The sequence below is a fragment of the Chlorocebus sabaeus genome, chromosome 9 (assembly GCF_047675955.1).
Source record: "Chlorocebus sabaeus isolate Y175 chromosome 9, mChlSab1.0.hap1, whole genome shotgun sequence".
Taxonomy (NCBI): Eukaryota; Metazoa; Chordata; class Mammalia; order Primates; family Cercopithecidae; genus Chlorocebus; species Chlorocebus sabaeus.
Window position 1 is genome coordinate 109,464,250 of NC_132912.1, and position 20,002 is coordinate 109,484,251.

The 20,002-nt window shown below is 39.9% G+C and overlaps 1 protein-coding gene across 4 annotated transcripts in view; it reads right to left on the reverse strand.

Moving 5' to 3' along the window:
* Nucleotides 1-20,002, reverse strand: part of SORCS1 (sortilin related VPS10 domain containing receptor 1) — a 588,551-nt gene that overhangs the window by 94,146 nt on the left and 474,403 nt on the right. For all 4 annotated transcript variants that reach the window (XM_038009546.2, XM_073019317.1, XM_007964053.3 and 1 more), the window contains exons 11-17: nt 13,836-13,938; nt 13,495-13,571; nt 11,558-11,649; nt 9,255-9,362; nt 7,108-7,225; nt 5,470-5,600; nt 1,920-2,033 (exon numbers count right to left, since the gene is read on the reverse strand). In XM_038009546.2, coding sequence (XP_037865474.1) covers nt 1,920-2,033; nt 5,470-5,600; nt 7,108-7,225; nt 9,255-9,362; nt 11,558-11,649; nt 13,495-13,571; nt 13,836-13,938 — 743 coding nt within the window. The remainder of the gene's footprint in view (nt 1-1,919; nt 2,034-5,469; nt 5,601-7,107; nt 7,226-9,254; nt 9,363-11,557; nt 11,650-13,494; nt 13,572-13,835; nt 13,939-20,002) is intronic.

Consider the following 20,002-nt stretch of genomic DNA (forward strand, 5'->3'; position numbering starts at 1 on the left):
TCCTGGACTCAAACAATCCTTCCACTTCAGCCTCCTGAGTAGCAGGGATTACAGGCACGTGCTACCACACCAGCTTCTTTTTTAACTTTTTATTATCAGAATTTTCAAATATGTATGAAGAAAAGTAATGTAATCAATTCCCATATGCTCATTACCCATCTCCAAAAAATTATCAATGCTTACCTGTTTTTTAACACTTTAAAACAAAACTCACACAAATATATATCTCTAAAACCAAGGCTTTTTTCTTAGTCTAGCCAAAATGCCTTTATCATGCCTAAATATATAATTCTTTAATATCACTTATGATGGTTAACTTAATATGTCAACTTGACTAGGCCATAGTATGCCCAGATATTTGGTCAAATGTTACACTTCTGTGTGTTTTTAAATGAGATTAACATTTAAGTCAGTAGACTGAGTAAAGCAGATTGACTTCTCTAGTGAGGGTAGACCTCATCCAATCAACTGAAGACTTAAATTCAACCGGCTGACAGTTCCCAAAGTAAGAGAGAATTCCTTCTGCCTGATGGCATTCAAATTGGAACACTGGCTTCTTTTCCTGCCTTCGGTCTTGAACTGAAAGACAGGCTCTTCTGGGTCTCGGTCTGCTGGCCTTTAGACTAGAACTACAACATTGGCTCTTTGATTTCAGGCCTTCAGACTTGAACTAGAACTACACTGTCAGCTCTCCTGGGTCTCCAGTTTGCTGACTTACCCTGCAGATCTTGAGACCCACCTACCTCCATAATCGAATGAGCCAATTCCTTACAATAAATCTCTCTCTTTTTTTTTTGAAACGGAGTCTTACTCGGTCGCCCAGGCTGGAGTGCAGTGGTGCAATCCCGGCTCACTGCAACCTCCACCTCCTGGGTGCAAGTGATTCTCCTGCCTCAGCCTCCTGAGTGTCTGGGACTACAGGCGCACACCACCATGTGTGGCTAATTTTTTTTTTTTTTTTTGTATTTTTAGTAGAGATGGGGTTTCACCATCTTGGCCAGGCTGGTCTCAAACTCCTGACCTCAAGTGATCTGCCTGCCTCAGCCTCCCAAAGTGCAGTGCTGGGACTACAGGCATGAGCCACCATGCCTGGAAAATAAATATCTTTCTAAATAAATATACATCCTACTGGTTTTGTTTCTCTGGAAAGCCCTAACTAATACATTACCCGAATTAGTGTATGTTCAGTTTTCCTCGATGACTCAAATGTGTCTTTTTACAGATCATTTATTTGAATCAGAATTTAAACAGGTTCCACACACTATTTTAAAGTTTATAGATACCAACTACATTTGAGACAAATTTACGAATTTTTTTTCCTTTTTATAGTATTTCTTAAATAATACTGCATAAACCCCATGACATAGAATATTAAACACCAAATTTTAGAATGTGATTCCGGATTTACAAAGGTCAGAATGCATGTTTAAATGTGTCAAGACTGAACATAAAGAGAAAGCAAAATACATTCGTATTAACACTGCTATACTTTTGGAAAGTCAGTGAGTTCCTTTTGTGATTCCAGGTTCCACATCTATAAAACAGGAAATGCAAATATGAAATATGTATTTGGCCTTCCTCATCATGGATATAATGAGGGTAAAGGGTAACTTCACAGGATTAAATAACTTGAAAACAAAGTGTTGAGAAAATGAAGACATTTTTATTTTAATATCATCATTGTGATCTTCATCCAATAAACATTTCTCTTTTTAAAATTTGCAATTGGGATCTTATTCTCACATGAAACTTGCACTATTAGTGCAAAGTTGTGCTTCATTGTTAAAATGAACAAAAGCAATTACGTTGTGCTGTAAGGAAATATGCTTAGTCTTTGATCAGAAGTAATTCTGTCAATATAACACATGCTGAAACGCAGCAAAGGTTAGCCTCTCAAGGTCACTACTCCAGACACTTACCCAGTACTATTGAGGTAACTCTGTCCCAAGCTGCAATCCTTTGACAAAGAGGATGGATTGAACCAAAATGCCGGCAGGCACTGGCCATTGCTGTGTCGCTCATAACCATAGTCGCTGTTAGGAAAGAGCCGAGAAAAACCTTTCAGTAGGTGGCAGAATTACTGAAAACAATTCCATGTCAGTCCACAGCCAAGTTTTACACTAATCAATTAGTCAAAAAAAACCAAAAACAAGACAAAACACACACACACACACACACACACACACACACGCATTCCCTGAATCAATGACTTCTCAAAAATAGAACTTTTTTCATAGAATATCTATCAATTATTCAGGAAAATATCCTACATAGCTGGTCATTCCATTTAAACACTCTTAAGCTGAGCGAGTAGATTGTGTTCTCATTAGAAGGATACACAATATAGATGGCTGGGCCCAGAGAAAGCTGTAATGAGAAAACAGGCAGTGGTGGGACTCAACCCTTGGTGAGAAATTCATCACAGAGTTTAACACGGTCACATGTGGCACAGTCCTCATTACTGGTGATGTCTTTGGGATGCTCTTCCAAGACATCTGGATCTACCAAGTAGAACTGAGCCAGGTCTCTCTGTGTACACTCCATATGCTTCAAAATTACAGCCAAAAAGCAAATGTCCTTCAGGAGTGTCTCGAGCATTTCCCCTAAGGAAATGTTTCATACTAGGCAGTTAGTGCTGCCAGTTGGGACTAACTACTTTAAATCCTCTCTCTACTTTGGAAATAGTCAAAGACTTCCCTCTCAGCCTCCTCTCATTGATGCTTCCAGGGGCCTCTGAGTTGCCTGATATTCTTGGCTTCTGGCAGATGAGCCTGGGCACAGAGAATGACAACAAATTGCACCTCCACATGCACAGACAAATCGCAGGCAGCAATCGGCAAGCATTAGTATGAACTGGCCCATCTGTGTAATGGAGGTGAGATGCTGGCACACAAGGGTCAGGAAGGGAGAAACAGACTCAGCTCAGAGGCCTGTCACCAGGCAGCTGGTACTTAGAATTTTGCACACACCAGCAGGATTTGGTGCTGGTTCAACGCAGCATGGGTAGGAAGACTTCAGAATTGCTGCCTATAGGACAACCAGTGTTCACTTTGGGGAGTTACTTTACAAATGCTGGAGAGGGATAGGCAAGGTCATTTGGGGAACTGTCCAGGAGAAAGCCAAACCAAAGAGAAACACTCAGGGACAATCACCTTTCATTACACTACAGCCAGGTGTAATCACTGAAACTCCAGCTGCTGGTAGAAACCCAACAAGGTCATGATGAGCCTTCCCAAATATTTTCAGAAATCATGCAGTTACAGAAATCCCATTGGATCAGAAAACCTTACAATGGCCTCCTTTGTGATTTATTTCCCACTTCTCAGAATGCATTTCAGCTGGTGGGATGAGTAGCAGATCCAATCACAAACGAATGCAGGGATTGGGCCAAGACTGAGGGGCACAAGGGATGTGGGAGAGGAGAAATCTAATTGCTTTCCTTATCTGGTATTCCTTTCAGTCTGGACTAGCTTACAATTGAAAAAGAAAAACAACAACAACAACAACAACAAAAGATTGGCTTCCTTTGAAGCCTGTAGAAAAGATTCCCAGAGAAGCAAATGTTTTGAGGAGAAATCAGGACATTGGGACATCTCATCTCATTTTTTTTTTTCTCTTTGGTTTTCTATCAGAGAATAAATTTGCCTCCTGCTAAAGAATGGCTGTTTCTTAAGGCAAAAGCTAAACCACTAAGGTAAGACGCTAACTTCCTTTGCAAATCTTCCTTGAACAGGATAGAAGAAGAAGAAGCAGTTGCTTCAGAAAGAGGGATGCGACAAATGACTTAAAATCTCATGGTAGTTTTCCCTGTAAATACATTTCAGGGTGTGAGTCCTGAAGGGTAGTACAAAGATAAAATATTTTTGTCATTGTGATAATATTGCACTAACTAAAACAGAAGTCACAACTGGGGAGGCCCCTGAAGATTTCATTTTGAGCTTCAATGTAACTGAAACTCTGTTGCCCTCTGGCTGAGCCCAAAGAGATATTTCATTGGCTCTTGGCTTGGCGTCCTCACCAACAAGGGGTACAGCTGTGGGTTACTGGTCTGACTGCTGGCTGCCAGTCTTGTCAGACCTTCTCAGTGCTAGAATATCTCCAGATGTCCATCACAAGTGAAGGTTTAATTTTTCTAAGATATGTGATGCATATGTACACAGTATCTCAGTCCAATCACTGATATTTTAATGATTCAGTATGTAACCTGAGATTGCAATACAGCTAGAAATAAATTGTTAAAAAATGACTTTAGTTCTTATGTCGGTCAAGTTAGGTAACACATATGTATACATTTAGTGATTGCGTTCTCTAAATTAAAAACAAACAAATAAAGGAAAAGCAAAAAGAAGAGGGAAGAAAACAATGGAAAATGAGATGGGAAATACCAAGGGAGTTACCACCTACTTGTCCTCAATAATGTGTAAGCCTTACCTGAACAATTAACACTGACAACAAGCCAAAGGCTTCACTGTGCCCACAAGCTAGTTTTCTGCTGAGTAAATGTCTCAAGAAGGACTCTATGGCACTCTATGGCACATTTAGAGTTTAACCTCTAAATGTCTCAGTACTTCTCCAGTTTAAATTAGCTTAATCAGGGTAAAGCAAGAAGTCTCTTTTATCGCTAGGTTCACTGAGTTACAGATTTGCAATGCCATTGAATCCATCCTTGCTCTGAGTTCGGGAATGTCTTCCATGAATCTCATAAGCTGTGGTCAGCTAACTACGACTTGAAAACTTGCAGGGACAGAAAATTTACTGCCCTAAAAGGCTATTATTCCACTACAGGCAATCCTAGATTCTAGAAAGCTTTCATCTAGAACACAAATATGTTTGTTTTGTTTGCTCCCTAAAAAATACACTTACTGTTTCCAGTGTTGCTGTTTGAAGCAGCACAGAAAGAATCTGCTTTTTTTTTTTTTTTTTTTTAAGAGATAGTCTCCCTCTGACACCCATGTTGGAGTGCAGTGGCGCAATCTTGGCTCACTACAACCTCTACCTCCCGGGTTCAAGCGATGCTCTTGCCTTAGCCTCCCGAGTAGTTGGGATTACAGGTGCCTGCCACCATGCCCAGCTAATTTTTGTATTTTTAGTAGGGATGGGGTTTTACCCAGGCTGGTCTCCAACTCCTGACCTCAAGTGATCCACACCCCTCAGCCTCCTGAAGTGCTGGGATTACAGGCATGAGCCATCACGCCCGGCCAAATCTGCTCTCCTTTGGTCCTAGGAATCTAGCAATTATATGAAGATAATTACCAGCCATCTTCTGAGTCCTCTTTCAGTCTAAAGAAACTCTTGATTATCCCACATACACGTGTACATAGCTAGTAAACTATGAGGTAATTTTATAAGAATATGAAGCTTGCCACTTAGCCCTATGTATGTTACTATTATTTCAGTTCTAAGGTTTCATTCAGGCCCATGTGGATTTGATACACCGAATGGCTCCAGGAGATAATTGCACAAGCTCACCAATCAAAATCAGCCTCAGTGCAGACACAGGGTTCAGATTCCATAGCTCCTGCATATTTTCCTTGCATACACTTCCGCTCTGATTTTCGCTTCTTATATATCCTTTTTGCTCCCATGATACATGCTTCCCCCTGTAAGCAGAGGAGGATCACAGATACTTGGGCACATAGTTTGAACTTTCCCTGCTCCAAATGAGTGACGTTTAGGGAGACATTTGCACATCTTAGTGTAATGTGAACTTTGGTAGCCCTCTTTGTGCTAACAACATTTTCCTTTTGCGGTCCAAAGCCCTCTTATACAACCTGACTATAAAGGCAATCCTAACAATCGCTGAGGATTATTAAATAACATCCTCAATTTTGTGTGCACTTATCAAACCTTTATTTGGCAAAGTGTTGGGTGCAGTGCTATGAAGGACACACAGTTAAGTAAGACTCAGTCTGTACCTAGTGCATTGCCAACAAATCTGTAGTAATTAAGTTCAATTCCCCTATAATAAAAGATTTACACAGTTGGTCATTTATGAGAGCATGAAAGAGGAGCATTGCTAAGAAATATAAAGATCCATTTTGCCTCGATTTATTATGCCTCTGCTCACACAACTTTATAGCACAGATTTTAATGCTCCTCTACCAGACAAGCGAGAGAGCTAAATTCAGTGTTTTCCCACAAAATAAATAAAAGTTTTGAATATCACAATGATTGTGCATCCCAAAGGAGAAAATATCAGCAATGTAAATGAGCAATTTTATTGTTTAGCCTCTGAATAGGGTTGTGTTTCCAGATAACGCAGGGCCCACTATCAGACACACTCCTCCTTTTGTGTTTCTGAAAAATCAGAGTAGAATTTTGCTTAATCTACTGAACACCGTCTTTCTTGAGCAAACTCACTTTAACTGGCTTCATTACACATCTACATTTAAATATATTACTTAGTCTAGGTTTGAGGTATATGACGTTTTTCTGCCTGAATATGGTGATGGCTTTGCAGCAGGTACTTCTACCATATCCTTTGAGAGATCTGTGGAATGACTTGTACCTTGGGAAATCAAGGGAGAGACTTCCATCCAAGCATTTTGATATAAGCTGAATAGGTGAGAGGCCAGGACAAATGAAAGTTGCCTATTAATAATTCTGCATTCTCATACCAGGAGTACCTGGCAAGGAGGCAAAAAGTACTATATAGTTCCAAGGAATCGAGGCAAATGGGAAGAAGGATTTCTCTGGCAACACTCACCCAGCATAATTTTGTTATTTTATGTCTCTGTTTGCACTGCTAGATAAAACTGAAGATCTCTTCCTCATCCCCTCCCCCACCATGCAACCATATGACATTCTTAGATGAATTATGTTTGGATCTCAGTGCTGAATTGGTATTTCATTTTGAGTTGTAAGTCTAAGCCAAGCACATTTGAATTTTATCTCATTATATTCTAGCACAATAAAAACAGAAATGACTTCACAACAAGCTATAAATGGTGAGCTTGTTCACTGCTATGGAACACAAAATGTGTAAGTAAACAGTAGATGGACATTTTGGCCTAGATCATCCTAGTTCTTATACCTTAGCAACCAGCTTTCCCCCAACACCACTCATGCTTCCTGCCCAGGCCTTAGTCTCAGTTCTTTTCCTCCTACCTGGCTGTGCAGCTGCCAGGGTCTGTAGTCCTCTTCGGCACACCGTCTATCAAAAATGGACTTGTAGTCTACTTTGACCAGCTGCCATTCAGAGCGGTGGCTGAAGTGTCCAAACACTCTACAGAGTTCATGGTGATAAAAATAATCACAATGATAATAATGCCATGAGTAATAACCACAGAGAGCATTTGTGGAGTGTTCACCCTGAGCTAAGGACATTACATGAATCACATCATTTAATCCTCAAAACACATTCATGAAGAGGGAGTCCTTTTTTTTTTCGACAGCGTCTTGCTCTGTCACCATGCTGCAGGGCAGTGGTGCAATCTCGGCTCACTACAACCTCCGACTCCCTGGTTCAAGCGATTCTCCTGCCTCAGCCTCCTGAGTAGCTGGGATTAGAGGCATGCACCACCACGCTCAGCTAATTTTTTTTAATTTTTAGTAGAGATGGGGTTCCACCATGTTGGCCAGGATGGTCTTGATCTCCTGACCTCGTGATCCGCCCGCCTTGGTCTCCCAAAGTGCTAGGATTACAGGTGTGAGCTACTGCACCTGGCCGAAGAGGGTACTATTACTGGATGCACTTCACAGATAGATAACATGAGGTTCAATGAGTTTTGTTAACATTGCAAAAAACAAAATCAAGTCATAATAATAGGTGGAAGCAGACCCAGAGTGTTTAATTCAAGAGCCCACTTGTACATATTGTGCCACAAGATTGGTTGGGAAAATCTGGTTGAGAAAAACAATCATAAATGCTGTATTCTATGTGGTCCGAGATTAGACTTCTAGGTCAACTTGCTCATGTACATAGTTCCCATGGTTTCCATGCTATTTTACCTTCCCACCAGCCCCTAGCGAAAGTGATCAGCAGAGCCAAGTACTAATGGTTTCCTACATTGCACATTCTATTCTCTTTCCTCAGAGAGACTTAAGTATTTACTGAGATGTTTGAATTACCAATCATAGGTTTGAAGAAAAGCCATGAGGTGGCCTGTTGGGTCAGTTTTTAAAAATCTCTGTTTTGAAAATATAAAAATTGAAGAAAGACAAATTATGGAATGCATTGCTAATTTAGCTATGTTTCTCATTGAGAAAAGTGTAGCTATTAGTCATATTAGATTTTTATTGCTGTTTTCTGCCATTAAAAAGTAGTAGTGGTAGGCCAGGCGCGGTGGCTCATGCCTGTAATCCCAGAACTTTGGGAGGCCAAGGCGGGTGGATCATGAGGTCAGGAGATCGAGATCATCCTGGCTAACATGGTGAAACCCTGTCTCTTCTAAAAAAAAAAAATTAAAAAAAAATTAGCTGGGCATGGTGGTGGGTGCCTGTAGTCCTAGCTACTCGGAAGACTGAGGCAGAATAATGGTATGAACCCAGGAGGCGGAGCTTGTAGTGAGCTGAGATCATGACACTGCACTCCAGCCTGGGCAACACAGTGTGACTCTGTTTCAAAAAAAAAAAAAAAAAAAAGGAGTAGTGGTAGGGGAGAGAATCGGAAAGTTTACTGAGTATTGACTTTGGCTTGAAAGTTTTCATTGATGACAGATCAGCTACTTTACAACCATCCCTATTTTCCATGTCCAATTTTCCAAAGGAATGAATTATTACAGTTTCATACTTGAAATTCAAAGTCCATGTATTGAAGTTCATAGGCAGGGTCATTAATCTTTCACAAATTAATGATCATCACATTCCAGACAAAAATGAGTATAAATGCAATTTCACAAGAACAGACTGTTCTCACGGTTTTCCTCATATGCCTCACAATTGGGTTAGGTAAAGAGCCAGGGAAAAATACAATGCTTTGTGGGATTTTGCTGAAACTCTATGTTCTGACTTAAAGCGAAATCATTCCTATATGCCTGAGATTTTCTACATATGCAGGTTATTATTAAAGTTTTAAATGTATTGAAATTGTCACTTCTAATTTCTCTAAGCGCCTCAGTCTGGGTCTCCTAAAAACTATCAAAGAACCAAGAAAATAGCTGCCCACATTTTTCTTCCCTATTTTCTGTACGCTCTTGCAGTAAGATGCAACAACCTTAACCTAACAGCTGCAAATCAAACAGGCTTAGCCATAAAACATGTTTGTAGACTACTCTTTTCTATGAAGGCTGGACCACATCATAGTTTCAACTTACGTCATGATGAGAGTCTCTTCTCCAGGTTCACCCAGAACCCCATCCACAAAAAGTGGAATAGATGTGAAACTGTATTTGCTCCAAGATCTCCCTTCATCAAAACTCAACCTAATGATATAAAAAATATCAGTCATCAGATCTCCGGAGGAAAAAAAAAAAAAGTCATTTCAAAGGGAAGACACTCTCAACCCAGAGATAATACATTTTAAAAGTAGCTGAGACATTGTCAAAATGGGCCTTTCATATAAATAAGTATTCTTAATTATATCGGAAAATAGAAATACAGTTAGCCAAGCCATGGGGACACAGATGTATTAAAACATCAATAAAGGAACAGCTACATTAAATGGGAATTAACTATAAGTCTTTTACAAAATTTTTGAAAGTTTGGATATTTTTTTATTTCTTAGACCTCAAGCTCTTGACCCTGTCCAAAACCTCTCTACTGTCTAACAAGTCTCACAGGTGATACTGAAGAGTGATGACCTTGTGAGACTTACTTAGATTTCAATCAACTCATCTCTAAGTGACCAAGTCCTCAGTGTGTCCTTCTTACAACTATAAATCCTGGTTGACCTCACTGAATGAATGAGTACAGGATAGGCTCTTGAAAGCAAGAGAAGATAATTCTTCATTCCTGATGGTCACTGGAATGGTCTAAATGCTTGTGTCCTCTCTAAAATTCAAATGTTGAACATCTAATCACCAATGTGACGATATTAGAAGGTGGAAACCTTAGGAGGTGATTAAATCATAAGGGCGGACCACCCATGAAAGGAATTAGTCATCTTATAAAAGAGGCCTCAGAGAACTGCCTTGCCCTTCCACTATGTGAGGACACAGCAAAATGGTGCCATCTATAAACCCAAAAGTGGAGCCTTCATCAGACACTGAATCTGCCAGCACTTTGATCCTGGACATCTCAACCTCCAGAACTACGAGAAATTAGTTTCTGTTGTTTATAAGCCACCCAGTTGACGGTATTTTGTTATAGCAGCCCAAATGAACTATGATGGTCACCCAGGACCCTTTCTTTTGCTCTGCGTTTCTTTATGAATGCCCTTGCTCAAGCTTAGCCTGTTTTTCTTTTCTCTTTTGCAGCTTTCCCTTCTGTCATCAAAATAACTAACAGTAGAAGGAAAACTGGGCTTTTGATTTTGGACAAACTCATATATGGAGAGAACCACTTTCAAAAACACGGATGAAAGAGCCTATCGATAACTCCTCTGGAAGTTAGTCCTTATACATCCATCTGTGGGACATGCACAGGCAGAATTGTGGAATATCACCTCAAAAAAGAAAAACAAGAAAGCAAGATCAGGAGAAATGAGACTGGAGCAGAACTGTGATGAGTTGATCATCTCTGTGTGGAATGCAAAAATAGATATGGATATTAAACTCCAGGAGATGTTATTTGGGAAAGGTGACTGCAAGAAGTCAAGCTATTCAGAGACTATACCTGATCGTGAACATTGTTCTACCTGTAATCTTGTTGAGAGAACAATATACTGGTGAGGGAGTGAGGGTGAAAGTATCATAACATTTGCAAAGTATAATGCAATTTCTCTCTCAGGGAGTAAAACACTCACACACTCTCTCTCTCTCCCCCCCCCCACCACCCCCCACCCCCGCCCCCCATCTGTGTCTCTTTCTCTTTCCTACCACCACTGCTCTAGTAGACCTTGACATTCTGAAACTGGCCCAACTGTCCTATAGAACCGATGTTTATGGTTTCTTTGAATAAACATAGAAATTGATCCTCCCTGTCTTAAAACTTGAGAAAGTTACATTTGTCTTATCTGAGTTCTTTTCTCAGGAAACCAACCATCAGGCCTCCCAGGTAGTATCAAGGAGCTGAAACTTACCAGACAAAGGCATCTGACAATGAGAAGCCAGACAACTTACCCATCATGACTGTCTAATTGCCAACTTGCTTCCTGTGGACCACTTCCTCTTCCTCACCTCCTCTTCTTTATCCCTCCCTAATTCCTGTTTTCCCACACCTGGTTACGTTTCTTCCCTCTATATAAACCCCTAATTTTAGTCATCAGACAGATGGACTTGGGACTGATTGCCCATATCCTTGGCTGCAGCACCCAATTAAAGCTTCCTTTCCTGGCAACATTGTTGTCTCAGTGGATGGGCCTTTTGTGTGGAGAGTAAGAGGACCTGAACCAAACCTCGGCATTTTGGTAACAGATTTACTGCAAAAAACAGACACAGTTCGATAGCCTGACTCCTAGACTGATCTTAGCAGTGCAGAACCATCAGGTGCAGATCACACAGGCAGCAGGTGCCCTTACCAAAGATGTCGAATTGGGAGAGATGTGTGTTTCATAGCAACCAGGACTCCACCTTGATCCAGGTACAAAACGCTGTGCTCTTCTTCAAAGATCTGGATGAGGAAAACACATACATGGACACACATCCACATCCACACATACCCAGGCTTCAAAGAATAAGTCTTCATATGAGAACAAAAATCCTTCCCATGATATAAATAGGTTTCCCTAAATCTTTGGGAAAATAAAGTTATAGAAAAATTCTCCCCAACATAGGCTACTGTACCATTTGTGTTACACAAAATAATTTTAGGTGTGTATAAAATAAATTTGAACAATGAATATTTATGGGTTCATGCTTAGATTCCTTCATTTTCATGATAATTTCTATTGATTCCCAGTTATGATGATGTCAGAATATTGGTTAACTGTCATATATTATACATCTCTAGACAGAGGGAACCTTAGAAATCATTTACTCCAACAGTCTCATGTTCATAAATAAGGAATCTAAGGTTTAGAGAGATGTGGTAACTTGCCTGAGATCATGCATACAGTAATGGACGGAACTTGGACTTGCTGCATTACAGTGCCCTTTCCAGATCTTATTACTCTGAAGTTTCCGACTGTTATCAAAAACTGTTCTTGTTTAATTAATAGATGTTCCACCAAAATCATGGTGAGTTCTGTTGTCATCTTTGGGTACATGTGTCATTGGGTCTTTCTCCAAATGTAGAGAAACAAATTTGAAGTCAAATGGAGACACAATGGAAACAATCTCTAGATCCTTTCTGTATAAGATGCATACTGTTCTCTCAGATTATTAGTATAGGCTTGCCTGGAGTTCCATTACAGACACTCTCCTTCCAATTTGTTTATTTCTTATACCCAAGATGCACCCCAAGACTACAGAAGTAAAAACTTCTTTGCCTTGTTTGGGGTGTTGGAAAGAAGAAAATGGGATCCTAGCTCTCTGTTCTCCAAAGGAAGTTTACTTAGGATAGTCCAAGTTTCTACATACCTCCAAGATCAATTGCTATGGGGTTTCTTATGCAAATTTCTTCCCTTCCTCCTCCGCTCAAAATATCAGAATCCCACTGAGGATCTATAAAGAGTCTGAAGCTAAGAAATGAAAATTGGAACATAATGTGGACACCTCTATCTAAAATGTAAAGCAGAGTGCTCTCATTGCTAAGTGTGATTACCTATGCATTAGATTTCAATTTACAGTGCTAGTTATTGTATGATAATTAAACATCGGTAGGTTATTAAAACATATTTATTGAGGTATAACAACCACGCATTAGGTGCATATCTTGTTAAGATTGCTAAACCTCATTAAATGCCTGTTTTATAAGCTATGGGTACCTAATTTTCATTCAGAAGAAAGGCATGAAGCACTTAAGCTAAACACACTGGTTTAAAGTATTCCATTTCTACTTTCTCTAACATATGCATCCTGATGGTTATTACTCTGTCTTTTGCACATGAGATTTAAACATCTCAGAACACCACCTGGGTAATGGCCATTTCTATATCTGCATTTCTTCCTATTCTGACTTCAAGGCAAGGGGAATTTATGGAGCCAACTCAGCATTAGATATGTAATCTACCCTTAAGGCTGCATATTCCCTATATGATAAACCCTTAGGTATTCTGGTTATCATCTACAGGAAAAAGTTTAGTCAGACTTAATTTGGTTTCGTTGAGACTTATAAATGTCCTTACATACAAGCTCTGAATAAGGAACATCTTTATTAAATGATAAAAAATCTAATTCTATAAATATTTGCTAAATTCCAAGATTTAAGACTTTTATTAAAAAAGGAAAAACAAACATATTCACAGTCGTTAGGATTTATGTGTAGCACTGCTGAAAAAGTTCCCAGATTTGAACCAAGCTGGGCAATTTTTATGTTACTTAAACTTTGGTGATTTGACCCAGGGTATTTTCTTACCTGTCTCCAGGTGTTTCCTGCATCTGAAGAGACAAACATGCTGATGTCAGTGTCTGACAATTCAGAACCTATATTACCTAGAAAGAGAATGATGACATTAGTGAAAAGAACTTTCTGCAAAAGCAACAATGGACTATATTGGCAGGTGCATTGCCTGAGAAAGATTTTGACTGCAAGCATTCTGTCTGTGCAGGAGTTTTCTGCAGACTTGCTTCAGGGCCAATGGCTTAGGTGCCTTTCAAAAATATTTTCAGCTTGCTCATTAAGTTCCAAGTACAGATATCTAGCTTCTTAAAATAAACACTATTTACCACAGCCAGCAAACCAGGCAAGCTTCTTACCTGATGCCACTATGATGCTTGGAGCTGTGTCTTTGCTGGCAATGATTCCTGATGTGTAGGGATTCTCAGAGACCTTCAGGTGAAGGTGTAGTGAGCAATAGGGCTGAAAAGAGAAATAATAAGTGCCACAAAATCGCATAATCAAAATGGTCATTTGAAGCTCAGAATTAGATCATCCATCCATCCATCCATCCATCCATCCATCTAACCAACCATCCCATTTACCATACATCCATGCACCACTCCAACCACCCACTGTACTTATACCTACCCATCATCTTTCACCCCGCAAATATCTTTGTGTCCACTAAGTGTAAAACAGCCTTCAAGTTAGTATAGGCAAGACCACCTTCATTTTAGGTAAAATCTAATTTGGTCTTTGTCATTACAGAGCTTACAGTTTATATAGAGGGCATGAGATCCTTCTATTAATTACCATAAAAGAGAATATTTTCACAGCCATAAAAAATGTAGAGACAAAATAGTATGAGATTGTAGAAGGTGGAGATACTATGCTGAAGTTTGAATCATGAATGACTCCAAAAAGAAAACAGTGCCTGAAGCAAAGATGGATAGGTTATGAACAGTAGGTAGATATTCAAGAGGTTAAAGAATATTTCAGGCCTGAGTAATAGCAACAACAAAGAAAAAGAAGCAGAAAAGGTGAGTAGCACAGTATGTCATCAGGAAAGACTGAAGAGGAGAAATGGGATACGAAGCCAGGAGAGAAGGTCAAGTCAGGTGGGAGGATTTTGAAAAAGTAGGTTGGCAACTCTTAGTCATCCTCCATTTGAGACCTTGGTCTCAGTTGTATAGGAAAAGTATATGAAACTATCCAAACACCTGCCAGACAACTGACCCAGCATCTCTACCAGGATATTATCAGAATCAGAATTATTCAATATAAAAGTCATACTCATAAACAAAATGCACTAGTAGTAAAAATTTAAATGAAAATGTAAGGGACTTGTTTATCTGTGCAGAAACCTCAGTCAAATTATCTGATTGAGATATCAACAGTTTTCAAGAAAAAATGGATAATAAATCTTATATGAATTTTGTTTAAAATAGTTCTTGTACTGAGTTGTCAAAAAACATAAGTTTGTGTTTGAACCCACATTTCTTATCATCTCTCAGGAAGATTACTTTCTAATCTTATCAACTGGAGTTTTTGGAATCACCAATGTATCTCATCTCTGTTATTACTTTTATTCTGCTCTGTAAGTTTCAGCCAGCAGACATTCAGACACCTACAGATGCAATGATTAAATTTATGTAGGATGGAGTAAATGACAAAGTGAAAATGAAACTCAGGAATAAAAGCAGCCAGAACGCTGGTGAAATAAAATAGCAGATCACAATTTTCTTTACTGCCAACAAAGTAAAACTCTCAAGGTACAATAGTAAGAAATGATTGGTTTTGCATAAAAAATTTCATGTAAATCTTTCAAAAAAAGGAGTTTTCATTTTATAATCTTCTACAAGAGTAAAAAAAGACAGCCTCTATTAGAAGAAATATTAGGCTTAGACACTTGGCTTTTATCTGTTCATGAGGAAGACTAGAACAGATATAATTAAATGCGGTGGATGTTCCAGAACAGCATAGCACAACACTCAGATGATGTAAGACAGGATAAACCAGGAGTGCAAAACCAGTTTTCCATGAAAGTCTTCCCGATAACTGCAGCCTATCAGGGTCTCCCCTCCTCTAATCTACAACAATTTATTCACTATGCACAATCTTGTATTATCTATTTCAGGTATATACAATTATATCCCTCTAAGAATATACTCTATAAATAAAGATAACTCATTAAGTAGTGCTTTGCATCTTTTGTGAAACCTAGCATAGAATCTAAACAAGATAATAAATAGAAGCTTGCAATATCAAGTAATGCTTTTTTGTTAGGACATGAAAGATATCACTTCACTATTTTACTCAGAGCAATGCCAGAAGTATATGGGCAGGAATATAAACCACATAATCTGAATAATGTTGTGAGCATCTGTATGGCATTCCAAGAAGCAGACTACTGCTTGGGGATTATCCCTAGACACATGAGCTTAACAGAGGACATTCTGCATCACCAAGGACTTTTTGCAACAGGTGCACCTGGCTCTCCTAGCCAGGAGGGCACCCAACTTGCAATTTTAAGTCAGTTGCTTGCCACGGCTGGAAGATTTTGAAAGTTATTTTCCACTTGACCTAAGGATTATTTGGTAAGGGGCAGTTGCCATTACAAAGGAAAAATGTCAGGCTGTGCATGGTGGCTCAGGCCTGTAATTCCAGCACTTCAGGAGGCAGAGGTGGGTGGATCACTTGAGGTCAGGAGTTGAAGACCAACCTGGCCAACATGGTGAAACACTGTCTCTACTAAAACTACAAAAATTAGCCAGGCATGGTGGCAGGCACCTATAGTCCCAGCTACTCAGGAGGCTGAGGCAGGAGAATCACTTGAACCCAGGAGGCGGAGGTTGCAGTGAGCCGAGATCACATCACTGCACTCCAGCTTGGGTGACAGAGCGAGACTCCATCTCTAATACAAAACCAAACCACACCAAAGCAAAACAAAACAACAACAACAATAAAAAACAAAACTAAAAACAAAGGAAAGATGTCATTTTCCATTGGCTACCTCAGCATGCCTCTGTTGCTATCGCTTTCAGAGGGCTGAGATCTATTAACCTGGGAAAAAAAGACCAGTTCACACAGTAACAGCAACATTAGAAATTATCTTTTGGTGCACTTTTTCCTCCACTCTCACATTTATAGTACTGGATTGCCCCCAGCTGGTACAAGGAGAATATTCTGTGGCTTTTTTTCTTTCATTTTCTTCAAGGCAGTTATAGTTTACACAAATGTTTAAGGAAAAAACAGCGTGAAGTGATTCATCTTCACTTTTTTCAACTTAAGCTGTTGTACTGACCAGTTTTGGACATTTGTCCAAGTCAAGTCATAAACAATTAATATAGTTTATATTAGCATATTTTATTATAATGCTTATCAAACCCCTCCAAGTTCCTGGAGGACACAGGACAAAGCTCTCCAGTTCTTACGTACATTTTGCCCAGGCTGGGAGCACATCATAGGCCCCTCTCTTCCTTTCTCTTGTCTTCCTGCCTTCTTTCCTCTCATTAGCAAATATGTGCTGAGTACCTACACATGCTAATAGTCACAATAGTTGCTTTTTTCTTTCCAGGGTTATCTCCAAGTCAGTAGAGTCAAAGCACAGCCTGTTCCAAAGGCAGTTCTCTATTTTCCTGACTTTTCCACATTCAGAAAATACAGAAATGTACACCCAAACCACCAATGCCAGCAGCTGACCTACAGAGGATAGAATGACTAGCACACAGTATTGGAAGCTGCCCTTTGCATCCTTACACATAGTCACCGGCCATGGCATATCAATTATCCATGGCATACCAATTCTAGGAGCAACTAGATCGTTAGTCTGTAATCTTTTCTGGGTCAGGTACAAACTTTGGGCATCTGATGCAAACTAAAGACCAAGAAAAAGTGCACACAGACAAGTACACAGAGTCTTGCACTTAATTTCAGGGAGTCTGCAAACCCGTGAAACCATAAGTGGACCTCTAGTTACTAGTTACCTTTCTTTGCCTGATTCTTTTATTTTAACCAACAAAGTACTTTGGCTATTGCCAGTGTTCAATAAATGTCTGCTGAATTTAACTGATCCATTATTATTTTATACTTCAAGTATTTATCATTTATTCCTTCTGTCTAACTTAAACATTGTACCCTTTGCCCAATATCTCCCTATTTCCTCCGACTTCTAGCCTCCAGTGACTACCATTCTGTCTCCGCTTCTATAAGTTTGATTGTTTTCGGTTCCAAGTAGAAGAAACACAGACTTGGTCTTTCTGTGCCTGGCTTATTTCACGTAACATAATGTTCTCCAGGTGATCCATAAATTATTTCTAGCATTGCAGATCCCACTGGGGAATTACCATATAATGGAAGACATTTCCCCATCATGTCATAAGTCAACTTTAAAAGCTGTTATATTACTTAAGGGTCAACCAGCTTCAAATCCCAATTCTTTCTCCTCAGGCTCTGTATCAACTGCCTTTAGATCCTTTCTTCATGGTACCTTTATCTCCATGGTATCTAATCTGAATACTGTACTGAAAGGACACATCAGAGCTTTTGTAAAGAACAAGCTCCCAAATAGTATCCCTAACACTCTCCCTCCCGAAATACATACTCATTTGTATAATTTCTTTCTCTGACTTGAAATTCGAATTTATTACATCTTCAATAAAGAGTCAATGGCAAAGAGGAAGGAGGCCCCTGGATCAACTGGCTGGGTATGGGGAATTCAGCTCCAGCCCAAATCAGCAAAATATATGGAGTCACAGACAATGGAAGAAAGGTGAAAACAGATTCTGCTGGGGCAGCTGCCAGATCAGTTCCGATAGAAAACTGCCAGATCGGTTCCAATAGAAAACTGCGCGGTGGCTCACATCTGTAATCCCAGTACTTTGGGAGGCCAAGGTGAGGTGGGTGGATCACAAGGTCAAGAGATTGAGACCATCCCGGCCAACCAACATGGTGAAACCCTGTCTCTACTGAAAATACAAAAATTAGCTGGGCGTAGTGGCACATGCCTGTAATCCCAGCTACTCGGGAGACCGAGGCAGGAGAATCGCTTGAACCCGGGAGGCGGAGGTTGCAGTGAGTCAAGATCGCGCCACTGCACTCCAGCCAGGGCAACAGAGTGAGACTCTGTCTCAAAAAAAAAAAAAAAAAAAAAGAAAAAAGAAAAGCAAAGAAAAGAAAAGAAAACTGCCAGACGAATCCACAAAGTCAGCGCCTCTTTCCACGAAACAGTGTGCTTTCCCTAAGGGCCCAAGGATTTGTCATAGGCTCAGTTCAGCTCACATCTTGCCTCTTGGGAGCCCAATCCTGAGGCTTTGGAGACAGGTGGACCGTGACCTGTAATATTCTCTCTAATTGTACAATTCTGTCTTCAGAGGAAAGAAATCCCAGCTGGGTCCTCCAGGCAATCAGTCTAAAAGTCCTAAAAATATAGCCCAAATTACCCTAGATGTCTTATTTCTATAGCATAGATTTTTGCCAGGAACATTGCATTCGAGCTGTAATTCTGAACTTATTCCACATCTGTAACAGTCCTGCTGGAAAAATCTCTTTTCTAATCACTAGGCTGTGCTTTCAGTGACACTGTCACTTTCCAAGTACTCACAATCTAAAATCACTTTTTATCTCATCTTTGCCACCAGCTCCCAAACCTAAAGAAGGTTTTTAACAGTCTTCGTCTCCTGTAGCTCAAAAATTTCCTTTCCTATTTAGTGCCTTTGGCAGATTTTTGTAAAGTGATTTTGGTCTCTCCTCCCTGCTTCCCTTTGTCATTTTCCCCTTCTCACCTGCAGCTTGCTTTCTGAAGCTCAGGTTAAAACTACATTAAACAACAGGGTTAACAAAGAAGGAAGGCTGGAAGACTCCTGAGCTCCATACATCTGTATCCCAATAATCCATCTTTCTTTCATCTTAATGAGGTTCCTGCTTTTGTTAACTTTGGGTTCCACTTGAGCCCATGAGCTTCAGAAGGTAGACAATGTGACAAATCCTCCAGTGGACTCTCAGAGGGAATGAATGGCTTCCATTAAAATCCAAATGTGAAACTGTCATAACACCTTTCGATGGAGTGCCTACTCCAGACATAGCACCCCTCATGTTGAGCCCCTACCACGTGGCAGGTATGATTCCTAGAGCTGATTCTTTGGAATGGTCAAAAAGACAGGCACCGTCCCTAGGCTCATGAAGCCCACACTTCAGAAGATAAGATGGACAAGAAAATTAAGCAGTACACCTGCTGATTTCAGATAACAGTAAGGACCATGAATAAAATAAAAAGAGTTAAGACAAATACAACTTTAGGGGATGTTCAAGAAAGTTCTCTAAAATTAAGATAATGAAGCAATGATCTGAATGCCAAGAACAAGCCAGACAAAGAGAAGGACATTTTAAGAGAAATAATAACAAATGCAACGACCCTAAGACATACATGAACATGGTGAGTTCACGGTATGGAAAGAAAAACCCCTCCTCCACCTTGGCTTACATATAAGGAAGAAAGGGACAGGGGAGAGGCTGGAGACCAGGGAGGAGAACTACACAGGGACCA